Source organism: Megascapheus bottae, chromosome 3 (genome assembly GCF_031878675.1).
Source record: "Megascapheus bottae isolate mThoBot1 chromosome 3, mThoBot2.hap1, whole genome shotgun sequence".
Taxonomy (NCBI): Eukaryota; Metazoa; Chordata; class Mammalia; order Rodentia; family Geomyidae; genus Megascapheus; species Megascapheus bottae.
Genome location: NC_143511.1, coordinates 57,736,224 through 57,753,411, shown reverse-complemented (window position 1 = coordinate 57,753,411; position 17,188 = coordinate 57,736,224). Strand labels below are relative to the sequence as shown.

The 17,188-nt window shown below is 42.9% G+C and overlaps 1 protein-coding gene across 2 annotated transcripts in view; it reads right to left on the bottom strand.

The window, feature by feature from the left end:
* Aco1 (aconitase 1) overlaps positions 1 to 14,798 on the bottom strand; it is a 43,295-nt gene extending 28,497 nt beyond the window's left edge. Inside the window, exons 1-3 of one of the 2 annotated variants that reach the window (XM_090330084.1) lie at positions 14,701 to 14,798; positions 1,643 to 1,761; positions 470 to 638 (exon numbers count right to left, since the gene is read on the bottom strand). In XM_090330084.1, coding sequence (XP_090186210.1) covers positions 470 to 638; positions 1,643 to 1,739 — 266 coding nt within the window. In that variant the 5' untranslated portion in view covers positions 1,740 to 1,761; positions 14,701 to 14,798. Of the gene's footprint in view, positions 1 to 469; positions 639 to 1,642; positions 1,762 to 13,893; positions 13,941 to 14,700 lie in introns of those variants that run through there. The other variant, XM_090330085.1, reaches the window with a different exon arrangement.
* Between the last annotated feature and the right edge of the window lie 2,390 nt (positions 14,799 to 17,188).

The following is a 17,188-nucleotide window of genomic DNA, read 5'->3' as shown; positions in this document are numbered from 1 at the left end:
AATTGCTTCCCATTTACAAAAGGAGGTGTGTGTGTGGGGGGGGGGGAGTAAAGGCCTGGAGAAGGTAGATCACACTTTCATCTTCACACCAAATTGAAAGGAATGGATCTAATTCAGAAAACAAGGCTGTAAGTCATAATTATATCAAGTAAATAATTCCCTCTGTTAGCTAAGAACATATCAGTAATTTTCCTTTTAGAAAAAAGAAATTTGGTTCCAGGAAGAAATAAGGTAACATTATTTAAAACTGGGAACATTATGCCACAGAAAAAAAGGCCATGATGGGCAGTGAGCATTTTCAGGAATGGGCAGGCTGTGAGCCGACAGAGCTGTCTGAGACAGCCCAGCTTACTCTTGTGGATGTTGGGAAGAGACCCATATGCTTTCTAAAGTGACCAAATATGGGGTGACAAGTTATAGTCATGGACAGGCAGACAAGAGAGGCAGAGAGAAGTGACATCAAGCTCACGTAAAGTCCTGCAGGATGACACGGGCAGGTTTGAACGGAACTTCTATGTTCTTGTGCTGCAGGACATTCCAATTCAGAATATTTTCAACATCATTTTTCTTCACCAAAAACTCATCGCAGTTCCGAACGGCTGCTTCCAAGAGAACTCTGATAGAAAATGGTAAGCGTCCTGGAGTAAAGGGGAATGCATTAGAAAACAACCTGAAGTCATACAGCATCTTAAGGTAAGAGCATTCTTCGAAGTCAATCTGTATATAAACTTGATATGAGGCACCAGATTATTCTCCTAACAGGGAAAGAAGACAAAGTAATAGACAGTTTCAGGAAAGCAAGGACACTGGCGATATTTGGTGGTAGAAAATACTCACAGATGAATAGGCAAACCAAAATATTAGTTCACTTTTCATCTTCAATGGTTGACTTGCCATGGGTTGCAATAACAGGAAGTTTTCCTTAACTTACCACATTTTACTATCAGTAATATATACATTTATATGTACAAAGAATATATTTCTTACAAAAATTAAAGCTCAAGAAGTGAGAAATTAACTCATTTATAATTATTGTAACTGGACCCACAGTATATCCCCAGATAGCTTTCAATGGAAAATCCTATACATCACATCACGGTCACTTGCACCTGAAGTTTCTAAGATAACACTAAGGTAATTAAAGAATATTAATTTTATTTGGAAAACAGAAGTTCTACCTTGCTATAGAAAAATTACTAAAGTTACATGGAAAAGGCAATAAAGGTAGTATAAACAAGGAATGTGGGATAAAAATGACTTTGGTTCTTGCTTCCTTCTGCTCCTTTAATAATGTGCTATCTGAGCATGTGTCAGTGACTCTCTTTGGGACTTAGCTTCCTAATTTTTATATTTTACAAACATGATCTCATAAGGGTTGGAATTTATATACAATGGACTGATAAGTACACATAAACACTGTGCTACCTGTATGCTATAATAATATATATCATTACCTACTCAAAATCATCAATGTAAGTGTGTGCACGTGTGTGTGCACATGCACTCGTGGTTGTGCTTAATCCAAGAACCTCTGTCTCCCTCTTCCAACTCTCCTAGAGGGTAATGTGACAACGCATAATCATTAAGCGAATGATATTCCACCTGTTAAATCAGTACAATTACTTGAGAGTTATGTACATACCATATCTTGAATCCTCTAATTTATTCAAGTTGAAGAATTTCTTTTCTGGTTGTGCAGGATCTAGTGGCTCAACAAGGTGCACGAAGGGGTTCTTCATGATGACTGCTGGTCACGCTTCCCTGAAAAAGAAACTTCATTTTTACTGTGGCAGTCAAGGCCCTCTTTAATGATTATGGTACACATTCACTTAAAGAACCACTGGTTAGCCTGTAATCCTACTCAGGAGGCTGAGATCTGAGGATCATATGGTTCAAAGCCAGCCCGGGGCCCAAGACTCTTATCTCCAATTAACCACCAGAAAACCAGAAGTGGTGCTGTGGCTCAAGGGGTACGGTGGTAGCCTTGAGCTGAAGAGCTCAGGGACAGTGCCCAGGTCCAGAGTTCAAGTCTCATAACCGACCAAAAAAAAAAAAAAAAAAGAAACCCCCCAAAATAAACAAACAAAAGAATCACTTGTTTTCTTTTCAAAATGGGAGTAGGTAGAACTTTATGAATACCAGAATGATATTGTTAGCAACGAAATGGGCTTCTGTGAAGCTACTGAGAAAGCCAGTATTCACCTGTCAAGCTACAACTCCAACTTGACTTATTTCCACAACTTCCCAGTATCCTTCCACAGCTAAGAGGGAAATGGGAGTATAGTCCTCTGAAAACATACACTGACCTCTGATCTGGACTTACCTCACCTAGCAGTAGGCAAGATTCCATCATAGGTGACATTGTACAATTGTCCAAACCTGAAGTTGGAAATTAGGACAAGTGCTGCCATTTTCTGGTTCCTCTCTCTCTCTCCTCTTTCCCTCCCTCCCTCCCTCTGTCCGTGTGTCTGTCTGTCTCTCTCCCCCCTCTCTTCCTCCCTTCCCCCACTGTTCTTTTGGTACTGGTCCTGGTGCTTGAACTAAGGGCTTGGGGGGTTGTCCCTGAGTGTTTTGTTGTTTGTTTATTTTTGCTAAAGGTTAGCACTCTACTATTTGAGTCATAGCTGTACTTCTGGCTGTTTTGATGCTGAATTAGATAAGAGTCTTTTCTGGGATGGCCTTGACCTTCAGATCTCAGCCTCCTGAGCAGCTAGGATTACAGGCATGAGCCACCAGCTTCTCACTGGAAGTCTTAGTTTTTAATGGTGTATCCTTCAGTATTATTTGTTTTTAACCGTGTACACACAGAACTTTAAAGGGAAGCATGGACTGAATTTCATGTTGAGACTTCACTATCATCCCCAAGATAGCTCATTATAAATATGTAAACCTCCTAATCTTCGAAAGTCATCTGAAATTTGAAGTGCTTTTAGTTCCAAGCTTCAATACAGGATACCAAGGCTGTACCAGACAATTTTGGCACTGACCAACTGGTTGAGAAACCAGTTGTTCCTGGAGATATACCAGTGTGGAGATATACCAGTAACAGATCATGCATGCCATAGGTATCTGAGGCAGGCAGGAGAGGTCAAATACATGGTATCTGGCCAGCACTCCGACCATGGAACAGGTCATCTCCCCTTGTATTACACACCATTTGAAGCAGCTGCTTCTCAGCAGGAGAAAAGGACAAGGCTCATTCTGCACCAACTTCTGTCTCCAGGAACTGTGGAATGTTAAATCAGAAAGCCCCAGCCAGGCCAAACAATTACAGAGGATTTTTTTCTTACTATGACTTCTCAATGTAGTTTTTAAATGGATTAGATCCCCATTGTCTTGCAATTTTTTTTCCAGTTAGTGGTAGACCACAAATATCTCATTAGGATAGCCATGATATTTTACCTCACTTTTTTTGGCTTGTCCTGGAGCTTGAACTCAGGGCCTGGGCACTGTCCCTGAACCTTGTTGTGCTCAAGGCTAGCGCTCTACCTCTTGAGTCACAGTGCAGCTTCTAGCTTTTTCTGTTTATGTGGTACTGAGGAATCGAAGCCATGCGAGGCATGTATGCTACCACTAGAACCAACTCCTAGCCCTTATATCACCTTTAAATAAAAATTTACCAACTGAATAAATAATTTACTTAAATCCTTATCATTAAGATCTTTAGTGTGTTTCAAAGTATTACCATTCAAATAATGCTGCAAACTTTGTACACATACATAGCTTTAAGCTGTCCCTAATCAATTCCCTTAAATAAATCCCTGGCTTTCAGTTGTTAGCAGCAGGACAGCTGGGTGAAAGAGCTCCAATGTCCTTGTATGACATACACTAAGATGCTGGGAAAGGCTGAGTGGATTTAATGATCCTTCTTTGCACTGTGAACAGGGCTACCGAAACCAGGCAATAAAACTTGTTCTTACATTTCACCCAAGTTGAGAGATTGAACCGCCAATCTTGGCATTTCTTCAATAGCAAGTAAAGTTGAATAATTTCCTATCTGTCTTCTTAGATATGTGAATTTCTTCCTCTGTAAACTGCCTGTCTGCCAGATAGGTCAAACTGAATGATACGAAGGTGACCTCTAGTGACCAAATGTTCTCTGTTCCAAGGAACATGGCTAAAATATTAATGTGGATAAGACCTAGTTGTGTTACCCTGGGAGAGTTGGGGCTGTTTTAGTCTCCATCTATTCATGAGATTAGCAGTCAGCAAGAGTTCCCCTTACATGAATGACGGATCAAAAATGTGTTGCACAATTTGGCTCTCTGCATAATTGTGAACATAGCAAGATAAGAGGCTCATTAGTTTAAATCATGGACAAAATCCCCATCTGGGCTAGTGGGATTTGTTATGTATGACCCTGGGCTGAACTTCCACACCCAGGCAGCAATCCTGCAAAATGGGTTTTGTGAGGGAGACTAAGTACAGCTAAAACATCACCTTGTTAGCAAACCATAATGGACCCTACCCTAGCTGATAATAAATGAGTCAATACTGACCCAAGAGTGGTACTATGCTATGATTTTTATCCTTTTAAGCCAGGTCTTTAGAAATTTGTAGAACAGGTGACCTTTATTTATTAGCCAAATGTCAATGAACAGAGGGAAAAAAGATTTTCCCTTTAGGGTCTCTATTCCATAGAGTATAAAAGTTTATGATTCAGCAGTCTCTACTATCAGAGTTGAATCCTGTTAGGCTACCTTACAATAAAAAGGCATGGGTATTAACCATGATTTACACACCACAGAAGGAGAGAGGAGAGAAATGGCCCTTGACAGCAGAACTCTTGTTATTAGAGTTACTAGCAGTGAGGTGAGGATAATTTGGGCTTTGCGATTTTTGTTTTGGGAATGCAAATGGCTTCCAGAGAATGTGTATGGTTTGAAGGCACTTTCAAGTCACCGGCTGAGAATCACCTCTCTGTGGTCTGAAGCCTGGGTAGCACAAGACAGACTTTACTGAAGATTTCAAAAGACACACAGAAGTAGGTTTTTAAGCAAACAGCAGGAAGTTTCTTTTGTATTTCTTGTGGTGAGCCCACCTCTCTTCCTCACACTTAAATATATCACACTATTCACACTGCATTTTTTCTTTCTCTTTCTTTCTTTCTTTCTTTCGTTTTTTGGGTTTTTTTTTTGTTTTGTTTTGGGGGGGGGTTGGTCCTGGGGCTTGAACTCTGGACCTGGGCAATGTCCCTGAACTCTTCAGCTCAAGGCTACCACCCACCCTACAGTGCCACTTCTGGTTTTATAGTGGCTAATTGGATAAGAGTCGCATGGTCTTTAATGCCCAGGCTGGCTTTGAACTGAAATCCTCAGATCTCAGCCTCTTGAATAGCTAGGATTACAGGCGTGAGCCACCTTGCCCAGCTGTATTTTCTTAAGTCCCAATTTCAAAGTCAAAGTAATGTCACTTTATCTATAGGGTTCACTTCACTAAAAGATTAGTGATGCCTCATCTTCCCCTCTGTTTAAAGAGAAATTAATTGGTTCTACTCCTAAAGTAAGTGCTTACTGTATAATCTAAACATTCTGCAACTTATAAACAGCTAATTTGGGTGAAAGAAAGAATCCAAGGACTCCCCAAGACAGAAAATTACTATGGCTCTTTGTCAGCTGTGCTCTTTAACCAGCACAGGATTGGTTAGTTCTCTGCATTATGTGATACAGATGCAAGTGGATGAATTTACTACTGGAAATTTACCAGAGACCACATCACTGCTTTGGTGTTTCACTCTTGATAAATGTGATCTCACCAGAACAACAACAACAACAACAAACAAACAACAACAACCACCACAAAACCTCTTTACTCAGAACGAAATACAAGTATATCTTGATATTGGTAAATTAACAACTGTGAGTGCTGGAGAGGATCTTGGAGAAAGGATGGCTCTCTAACAGGTCAGCTAGATCCCACAGCTTCTCTTTTCTTCAGTTCTTTGGCTTCTCTTCTCATTCCTGCTCTGTGTACTAATTCTAGTGCAGCAATTCCTCTAGGTCAGAGCACTTTGCCATTGCCCAGTAGTCAGGTACCTTCTTTACTCAATACATAGATCATCAGTCTATTTTCTCCCAGTTTTCTATTTTCCTCTATGTAACCAATATATTCCAGATCTTTTAAAAGATCTAATGGTTGTTAAATAAATTGGTTGCATTTCTGTTTAGTCATATAACCCTCCTGGGCTTTAATGATCAAATGACTGAATATAAGGTTGGTTGATGATCTTTAGTCCTAAGGGAAAAAACACAATTTATGATTCACTTGTTTGTGCATTTGTTCATTTGTTCTTTCAGTATATACCTATGTTAATCTCTAATGTGTGTCAAGAGCCACTTTAGGTTCTAGGGAGATACCAGTGAAGAGACAAACTCTCTGCCCTTACAGTACAGTACTGCCATTTTATGGAAGGAGCCAGACTAAAATACACACAAAAAGAATGTCAAGACAGTGACATTGCTGTGGCAATGGAAGGCAAGAACAATAGTGAGTGGAGAAGCCTTAGGGCACTGGGGTGAGGCATGACCTCAAAAGAGCTCACTGACATGAGCCATCTGAACAGAGCCTTGAAAGAAGTGAAAGTACAAAGCTATGGGTATCCCATGCAAGAGCCCTGAGGTAGATGTATACTGATGTGGCTTTAAGGAATGGACTACAGAATAGTGTGAGGGTAAAAGAACACCAAACAGAAAAGATAAGGAGACAGCAGAGGTTGTTATGCAGGGCTTTGCCAGACACTGCAGGGACTGATAAAGACAACTACAAACCTTTGTGTGTACATCTGGTTTAAACTCTTGAACTTCAAAATCACCAGGGTAAAGGGCCTGGCTACAAAGATAGGTGACTAGTTCCCTTTCTGAACAGCACAGGTCATATGAAACAACATCCTCAAATGCAAGGCTAGCCTCAATCCCACTTTATATGTAAGATCACACCTACAAACCCTGTGTCACGGCTCAGTTCTTACATATGAAAGACTCTCAATAATGGTTTGCCTATCGCTCTTCTCAGCCTCACATTCACACCGGTTCATTACAGAGAAGGTCACTTTATGGACTAACAGCATTCCATGTACTTTGCTTTGTAGTTCTATAATAACGGCTCACAAGGATAATGCACAATTAAGCACCCCATATTGGAGCAATAGCCCCTGGTAAGTTCCATTACCCAAAGACATCATGGTACCCAGAGTTCTAAGGTCAGGAGGGAATGAGAGAGAACTGTAGAGGAGCATAAGCCCAGACAGAGACTGCTACATCAGCAGAGTGCCTAGATTAACTCCTAACACAACAAAGCTACAGTACATGAACAATCAGAGAAACAAATGGTTTAGAAAATGACCTCATTTTTGCAGTTTCAAGGCATTAAAGGGTATAAGAATTTGTTCTGACCCCAAAGATCGATCATGCCTAACAAGATGGTTTAGATGGTTTCATGTTTTTGCATGCTCACAACATCTAATCCCCAATTCTTTTGGTTTCTAATCTGCACTTAAAATCAAACTCTACCACTTAACTGGCCGTAGGCAGTATCCTTACAGTTCGTTGCAGTTTTAAGGTAACAATGCCTGTGGGTATAGTTCTAAGTTTGGATGACAAAGGCTGCTGGGATAATTAAATGTATTAACACCTGAAGCACAACGGATGCTGGGAACTAAATCATTCATAGTATAGCTATAGATTTACTTCATGGGGCTTGTGGGGAGGCATTCTAAATATAACTTATTTCTTTAGCTAAAGATTTTAGAAGCTGGGATGTGGCTCAGATGGGAGAGGTCCTTGCCTAGCAAGCATGAGGCCTTAAGTTCAAATCCCAGTACCTAAAAAAAAAAAGATTTAAAATAATAAATAATTAAAATACAGCCAAACTTCAGTCATCCATAAAAGTGCCTCTGTTTCATTTATTTATTTATTTATTTATTTATTTATTTATTTATTTTCAGAGAGTTTTCCTGGGATGGGGCACTTTAAGGTCAGAAAAGACTTAACAATTCAACAAATATATGTGATAAAAAATTCTTTTTTTTTTTTTTTGCCAGTCCTGGGCTTGAGCTCAGGGTCTGAGCACTGTCCTTGGACTTTCTCAAGGCTAGAGCTCTACCACTTGAGCCTCAGCACCACTTCCGGCTTTTTTCTATGTATGTGGTACCAAGGAATCGAACCCGGGTCTTCATGCATGCTAGGCAAGCACTTTAACCACTAGGCCAAACTCCCGGCCCCGTGATAAAAAATTCTTAAAAAAAAACAAAACAAAACAAAACATCAAACTTCACTTTTTTCCTTTTGGTAATGGGGTTTGAATTCAGGGGCTGGGTGCTCTCCCTGACCTTTTTCTACCTCTTTCAGTCACAGCATCACTTCCCCTTCACCTTTTTATATTGGTACATCACGAGTCTTTAAAACAATATGCACATAGGATCAAATGGTCTTAGCCCTAGGTAATGTCTGAAAATGTTTCTTTTAATATGATAGATTTTTTTATACTCAAATTTCCCACTCTATAACCTTGATCAATTCAAATTAATTTAGCATGTATTTCTTGAGTATCTTCTTTGCATTATGATAGTTAAGTAACCTCCCGAGAAAGGAAGATAAGGAAAACAGTGCTTTTTAAGTAAAGGTTACAATTTAATGAGGAGATGCAGATAAGTACACATTTAATTACAGTACAATAATGGTCCTAAGAAAAGTCCACAGAAAGAGCATTATTTCCGGGATTTAAGAAAACTGGACGAAGGAAGATAGGTTGAGACATTTAGAGGGAAGAGCAAATATGAAAGGAGAGAATGAGAAACACAGCAAGTACTCAGGCTCCTGCAAGAAGTTGGCATATTAGGACAAGGCAGTTTTGGGGGCTTATTTTAGGGGGGTGGTCAGTTGTGGGGCTGAACTCTGGGCCTAGGTGCTGTCCCTGAGCTCTCCAGCTCAAGGTTAGAGTTCTACCACTTCAAGCCACAGCACCACTTCCAGTTTTCTGGTGGTTAATTGGAGATGAGTCATCATGGACTTTCGTGCCTGGGCTGGCTTTGAACTGTGATCCTCAGATCTCAGTCTCCTGAGTAGCTAGAGTTATAGGCATGAGCCATGGGTGCCCAGCTGGACAGGACAGTTTTAAGACTCTTGGGTGATGGATAATATATAATTGATTCTAAAAAAACTAAGAATTGTGTGTGTGTGTGTGTGTGTGTGTGTGTGTGAATTTCAATAGTTGAACAAGAAGATGCCAATGCCTGGTAGAGGAAAGAGTAAAGTCAAGGAAAGATCCAAGGGAACCCAAGATTGGCCATGGTAGAGGGTGAGGATTTTCATTTTCCCTCTCACAGCTTTGTGCTTCTGAATGTTTTCACCAAAAATTTATAATAATAATAATAATAATGAAGTGAAGGACAACTTATAATGGCCAAGGGAAGGCATCAAATCCATGCAGAACCTTCTAATTAATGGTGAATGGGGGCCAGAAGAGACTGTGAGGGAAGTCCACAGCACTGGGCGCCTGTTTTCAGTTCCCTAGGCCTGGCTCTTCTCACTTATCTTCCCACTTCCCACTGGGGGAGGGGGAGGAGAACCCAGCAGGGTTCTGCTTCCAGGCAGGCTGGTGATAAGTCAGCATAAAAAAGAAAGATATATACACTGTGTCTTCAGTATGGACAAACAACTATAGAGGTTGATTTTGTTCATATCAAATGCATTATTTGCTCATGCTGGGAAACAGGGGTAAGTAAGGCTGAAGAAAACAAAAATTAACTGTACCCCTTCCCCCCATCAAAAGAAGCCACCTAACCTCTTCTGGCAAATCCAAGGCTTTGCCCCAGGCACATATACATTCCTATGCTTCCTCCTTTCAGAAACAGAGTCTTGTATAACAGTGTTTTCACTTAAAAACTATACAATAACCTTTTATAACACCAGTTAAAGATTGCATAATGGCCTTTTAAGAGACACTTTGATCAAGTACTTCTAACTTTGGACAGGAGTTAATATGAGTCAAATATTAATACTGTGTAATAAAATGTTTTCACTTGAGAAGAGCTTGCTCTCAACAATACTTCGAGTTTATATATGCTGGCATTGCTAATACTAGGCTAGAAATGTAATTTGACAATTAGTTTTATTGGGAGAGAGAAGGGTGGTGGCAGTTTTATTACCAAAGAAATAGACACAGCTCTGTTTTGAAAATGTAGCTTCCTAGCTTGGCGCTGGTGGCTCACACAAGTGACTTGACTACTCAGGAGCCTGAGATCTGAGGCTTATAGTTCAAAACCTGCCCAGGCAGGAGAGTCTGTGAGACTCTTATCTCTAATTAACTACCAGAAAAATAGAAGTGGAGCTGTGGCTCAAAGTGGTGGAGCACTAGCCTTGAGCAAAAGAGCTCAGAGGACAGTGCCCAGGCCCTGAATTCAAGTCCCATCACACACACACATACAGCTTACTCAGGTTTCAGGGCTTTAAATTTTTTTTGTAAAAATAAAATAATATATAAAGATACATGTATTATACAAATAAATTTTCCCAGCTGTCTTCCATCCCATTCTACTGCTCAGAACTTTTCTTTCTTTCTTTCTTTCTTTCTTTCTTTCTTTCTTTCTTTCTTTCTTTCTTTCTTTCTTCCTTTCTTTCTTTTTTTTGGCCAGTATGGGGCTTTTCTCAAGGCTAATACTCTACCACTTGAGCCACAGCACCACTTCTGACATTTCTATGTATGTGGTACTGAGGAATCGAACCCGGGTCTTCGTTCATGTTAGGCAAGCACTCCACCACTAGGCCAAACTCTTGGCCCCAGAACCTGTTTCTTGTATACACTGAGGTTTGGTGTCCATCTTCTATACATCTAAGAGGTTACTTTAAATTCACGAGCTATATAATCATACAGGCATACCACTTATGTATATAATACATGCATAGACACACATGTATAGATACCATGTGTCTATACAATGTATGAAATACACATGAACAAGGATGTCCCCTTCTTTTTAAGTACATCCTTTGTTGCTGGTCCTGAAATTAGGACAACTGTTAGAGATCCGATGGGTTTTTACATAAGAAAATCTACACACTGGGTTAGACTGCAGGTTTGTCTATGTCAGGCCTGGGATAGCTCCAAAAAAGGAGGGAATGCAGATTTCCACTGAGCATCTATGGCTATGCTTTCAAAACTTGAACACACATGGCATTCCTTTAAACAACATGCTATGTAGACTCATGATCAATCCCAAACGCTTTGCAGTTCCTACTTCCAGCTGTGTCTATCTATCTTGGGGATTCAGGTCCCTAGGATAAAGTCCTGAAGATTTTTCTTCCCTATGAAATGATCTCCTTGAAACAGAGCTCCTGCTTTGATATTTTAGGGCAAAGGCCTGCAAACTGTGGCCTAGCTCCTGCTTTTGTAAATAAAGTCTTATGGGACACCCATGCTTCTCTGCACATTGTCTATGACTGCTTTATGCGCTGTATAGTTGTGAGAGATAGTATAGTCCACAAAGACTACAATTCTTTCTTCCTCCTCCTCCTCCTCCTCTTCTTCCTCCTCCTCCTTTTTCTTCTTCTCTTTCTCCTCCTTTTTTTCTTTTGTCAATCCTGGGGCTTGAACTCAGCACTGAGCACTGTCCTTGGGCTTTCCTCAAGGTTAGCACTCTACTATTTGAGCCACAGCACCACTTCCAGCTTTTCTATGTATGTGGTACCAAGAAATTGAACCCTGGACTGTGCATTCTAGGCAAGCCCTACAGCACTAGGCCAAACTCCCAGCCCTACAATTTCTTTATTTTCCCCTTTATATTGAAAATTTGCAAAGTCATATTTTATTATGTGAATATCTAATATCTAATATCTTTGGTCAGGTAAGTTTGTTTTGTGTTAAAACAACAACAACAACAAAACAACAAAAAAACCCACAAAATACCTTTTCTCTGACAATAACAATGGTGTGGTAGTGAACGTTTAAACATTTTGTTCATTCCAAGGGGAAAGAGCCCAAATTTTGGTGTAAATATTCTCTCTATAGCTTATTGCACATTAAAATGACATGATGCCACAGTTCATAGAGTTGGGAAGAGCCAGCGGCAGTAAAGCACTGGTTATTATGAACACTTGCTATGAACGGCTCAAACCAATTTTTTTTTTTTTTTGTGGGTCATGGGGCTTGAACTGGGCTTGAGCACTGTCCCTGAACTCTTCAGCTCAAGGCTACCACCCTACCCTTGAGCCAAGCCCCACTTGCCATTTTCTAAAGGTTAGTTGGAGATAAGAGTCTCAGGTCCTTTTGTGCCAGGGCTGGCTTTGAACCTTGATCCTCAGATCTCAGCCTCCTGAGTAGTTAAGATTACAGGCATGAGCCACTGCGCACAGCACAAACCTTCTCTTTTAAGTCAAAGTAGCTATGGCCAGGAAAGATCAAGTACCTTCCCCAAGGCTGGCTAGTGACTGCTCTACATTAGGAGTAATTTTCCTGTAAAGTCTGGATGCTACACAATGAGTTATTCCATAAAAAGAAGGCTGGAGGAAACAAGACAAAGGAAGTTCTTTGCCAGGCACATGCTCATAAATGTTCAATTTTACCATTATTTTCACAATGTGGCATTGGCATTTTTAGCACATGCTTTTGAAGCAGTCTTTTATTAGGGAACAGGACCATGCTTCACATAAACACTCTGGCAGGATTGTCTCATTAACCTAAACTATTAGACTGTAATCCCCAGAAAGACAGAGACTGTATCTTTGTGCTCTGGACATTCCCAGCATCCAGTATAGAATTAGGTAGGTAATAAACAGATTATCAACTATCTCCTGACAAGGTGACCAGGTGAGATTCCATCATCGATGTGGAGAATCTTCTATAGAGAACACAATAGGGACTCCGAGTTTAGATTCCAGTCCCTGCTCCGGCCAGTTCACTGCAGTAACATATGAATCAGGTTTATGTGCACAAATTATTCTGAATTATCAGCTGCAGTGTCCAAGCTGTTCCATTTCAGCACAACAGACTCTTTGGGGAGAGGACAGAGGTAGAGAAGTTCTCCCCCTCCCCCCCATGTGTCTTTGTATATCATTTCATTCAGGAACTTGTGCCGATGAAGTGAAGTCTAGTGAAGGACTCTCCCTGTGTCACACACTGATATGTTGGACAACTGCTTTCTGGTAGGGGCTGGACAAGGACTAGACATAACACCAGACCTCTGAAATTGGAAATTGAAAGAGAACCAAGACTGAGATGCTTCTTAGAACAGACCCAAAGCCAATGCGCACCAGGAAAGGAGCTACAGCGCTGCTCCTTCCTTCTTTTAGAAATAACCTGTCAACGACTTGGTAATCTTCACACCAACCCCTTACACACTTGGCACCATCTCTCTAGAGATCTCCTCTAAACCCACAGATTCTGCTTGCAACATCAATGCTGTAATGCTGAGACACAAAACAGGTTCAGCTTTGATACAACCAAAGAAACAACTAAAGTCACACAGGAACCTTGCTGAGATTTCAGGAGACCAGCAAAGGAGTCACCATCAAATGTGGGCATTGAGTGTCTGGCCTCCCAAGTGATCAAACTTGGGCCCATGGATCACATTTTAACACCCTCTCTGGTCTGGGGTGGGGGAGGTGTCCCCCCTTACAGGAAGAACTACCAACAAGAAGTGGGCTCAGCGGGTTAAGTCACTCAAGCATTTCCTATACAAACAACTCTGAAAATGTGGTGCGCCCAGCCTCAAAACCACTACCATAATACTACTCAAGACTACTAAGATGTTATTTGTCTTTTTCAGCTGGACACTGTGGAGATCTCCAGAAACTACCCGGCGTGTACTGTTAGAATGGAATGCATACAAGAGCAGGCATGAAAATATTTAATTGTTTTTCTACTTTGAGACTAAGTAGCCCCAGGCCAGGCTAACCTTACCCAAACTTTGGATCCTCAGGCTACGGTCTTCCAAGAACTGAGATCACAGGTGAGTACCGGTTGACTTCTCTTGAGATTGAAATAGAAAAAAACAATTTTTTTTCTCCCAGAAATGGAAAGCAATAACACACTGTGTTCTGTCACTTTGTTTTAGAAAATAGAATCAAAACGATTTTTAAGTGTTAAGATAGGATTCGTCTAGTATTAATTTCAAGTGAATTATTAAACACACTCAAAGTTTCTGCGTTTTACTAACGGATGGCAAATGTCTCAGCAGATCCAAATCAGTCACTCATTTTGGAGAGCGCAAGGGGTGTGCTTGACCCAATAAAACTTTGGGAACTCCTTTCTAGAGGCCTGGGGCGGGGGTGGGACAGGAAGGAGGGTGTGCCGGGATGACCGGCCCGGTGGGGACAGGCAGCAGGGACGTACCGGCCTGCGGAACCCTTCCGCGGAGGGGTGGGGGGTTCTCTCCGCCTCACCCCCCCCTGCCCCCTTCACTCCACCCGGGCTCCCCATCGGTCTGTGCCGCGGGCAGGGACCCCACTGTGAGGCCTGGACGCCCTCCCCGCGCGGCGCCCGGCCGAGGCGGGGCGAGCAGAGCTCTGGGGGGAGGGGTCCCCGGCGCGACACCGCGGGACGGGGACAGCACCGAGAGGTCACGCCTCTGGAACCAGCCCCTGGGCCTCCCCCGGGCCGCGGGGCCCCGGGCGCCGCTAGACCAGGCCCGCGACGGCTCCTCCGGGCTGCGTGGCCCGCGCGCCCCCACCCGACTCCCGGAGGTGGGTGGGACGAGGCGGTACTCACCGCGGATTGAACGGTGGGGCTTCACGACCCAGTCGGAACCAAGCAGCGGGCCGCACCGAGAGCTCCGTTCGCCGGCTCCACGCTCCTCCTCCAGCCGTCCTCGGGCCACCGGACGAGGGGCGGAGCCGGCCGGGACTGGCGAGGGGCGGGGCCTCTGTGGCGAGGGGCGGGGCCTCGGCGACGACCAAACCCTGGCCATGGGCTGTAAGGGGAGCGATCTAAAGGGGAGGGGCCTGTACATTGGGCGGGTCTGAGGGGGCGGGACCTTCCCCGAGGGGCGGGGCCTCCCCGTGGTCCTGCCCGCCCTCTCCCGCCGGAGATAGCCCGAGGTTGCTGACCGCCCAGGGACAGGAAGTGGAGGCCGGGCCTTTTGGACTTGGTCCTTGTGTGAGAGCCCAGGGCCTGCGACTAGACTGGTTGTCACCCGCCCTGGGGCACCGGGTGAGAGGGCTGAGCCGGCGCTTGGAGGAAGCAGTGCTTTTTAAATTTCCTTTTTAAGTGCAGAGATGATTGTCCGGGGCACCAGTGCGAGTGGTCACCCGGGGCGTGGGGCCGAGGGAGAGGGCAGCCTCACCCCCCTGGCTGCCCGCCTTCGCCGGCCCCCCCACCTCGAGTCCAGTCCCAGCCGTTCTGGCATAGGACTCCTGGCTTACGACCGCTGTGTTTCTGTGGCCTACAAATGCAGTGTTCTGTGGGTGACCCCCTTTTTTTTTTAACGTATAGCCACACTTTATTAGGCACAATGTTCACAGATGATCTGCAGTCAGAGGCTCTGAGCAGCTGCCTTCTCCAAATCTGCTTTTGGTGTTGGTTAGATTGGTGCCATGCCAGGTAAACATGAGTTCAGAAAAGTGATTTGATCTTTCTAGGCCAAAGATGAGGTTTTTTTCTGCCCGGATTATTTGGAAAGTCATCATAGTTTCCTTTTAAAATAATTTTTATTTTTAGTAATTAATCATTAGTTTCCCTCTCCCCCCCCCCTCACAGTATTGGGGCTTGAACTCAGGACTCAAGTGCTCTTCCTTTGCTTTTTTTTTTTTTTTTCTCAAGGCACTCTACCACTTGAGTCACAGCTCTACTTCTGGCTTTTTGGTAGTTAATTGGAGTCTCCTGGACTTTCCTGTCAGAGATGACTTTACATTGTGATCCTAAGATCCCAGCCTCTTCCTTATGTTTATTGTTTTCTTAAAGGATTTAGAGCGAATGTTACTGAATAGCTGCCAGTGGGATTTTTTTTTTCTCTATCCAGATAGAAATCAGATAGGCATGGAGGAAGCTTGCTAGTGTTGAAGGCCTTGAATTCCAGAGATTCACAAGCTTGGCTTGGAGACCCAGATGCTTGTAGTTGTGAGGCTTGAGAACTAGAGGTCTATGGTTCTAAGATTTCTAAGCTCAGGGATCACTGCTTCAGGAACTCAAGAAATATTGCTCTGGAAATCCAGCAGGTAGAGTTACAACTTGGTTTTGGGTATCAGGACACGGAGTTCCTAAGCATTAGTAGCTCTTTCAAACATTTCTAGAGACCCCAGCTTGCAGTTCTTATGTACTTCCAACTTTGCTTCCACACAGCCTTCCACTGGGCTGTTTTTCTCCATCTTAGCTTGCAGTCTCTTCCCTCTGGATTGAGCTCTCTGAAACCCAGCTAGCTGCCTTCTAATGTTACTATGTAGACTTTTATGTATGGGGACCTTAGATCTCAGAGGCTTTTTGGAAGTCTTTGCTGCCTTCTGAGCTTTGAGTGTTGGGGACCTTTAGCTCTTGGTGAATCTCTGAGTGGCTCAACTGCCGAGTGACAATAGCTACAGATAAACAAGTGAACTTTAGAGTTCACTAGGCTTGTCTTGCCCAGAATGGAGTCTTTCTTCCAAAGACAGTGCAAATTGCTGGAGATGTATTGACTGGAACAGTGCCTCCTAAATCCTTGCCACCAATGATTAATCACATCTAATGTGGGATGTTAGTATTCTTTCACACTATCTGTCCCCTCCACTCCTCCACTTTCTTTCTCATCTTGTATTCTACATCTTGAGTTTGGGTCTCAGGGTCTTTTGAGAAAACAAAAACCATAAAGAGTTGAAAACCATATTATGATGCACATACAATATCTCAATAATAAGTTTTTCTATCCTAATACAAAAGATTGTGCTAGTATACAAGCAGAGTTTGCATACTTTATGGAGTTCATCTTTATCTTCTGAGAGGAAGCCACCCAAATATAGTAATGGCACCCACGCACAGAAGCGTCTCTTCATTGGCCAATGGAAAAGGGCCTTCGGGTGAGATAAGAGCATGGTTCCAGCTCTTTAGCTGCCAGGGCTTCTGCTTTTTCCAGAACAACAACAGGGAGTGTGATGGAGCCTGTATTCCACACTGGCTTTGGTTGTAGTCTGGTGGAGCCTGGGAATAAATTCTGAAACCTTGTGCAGACAGAGTATACTGACACACACTGCGATGGCTTTGGTGTTTCTATAGGATAAGGTCTGGTGAC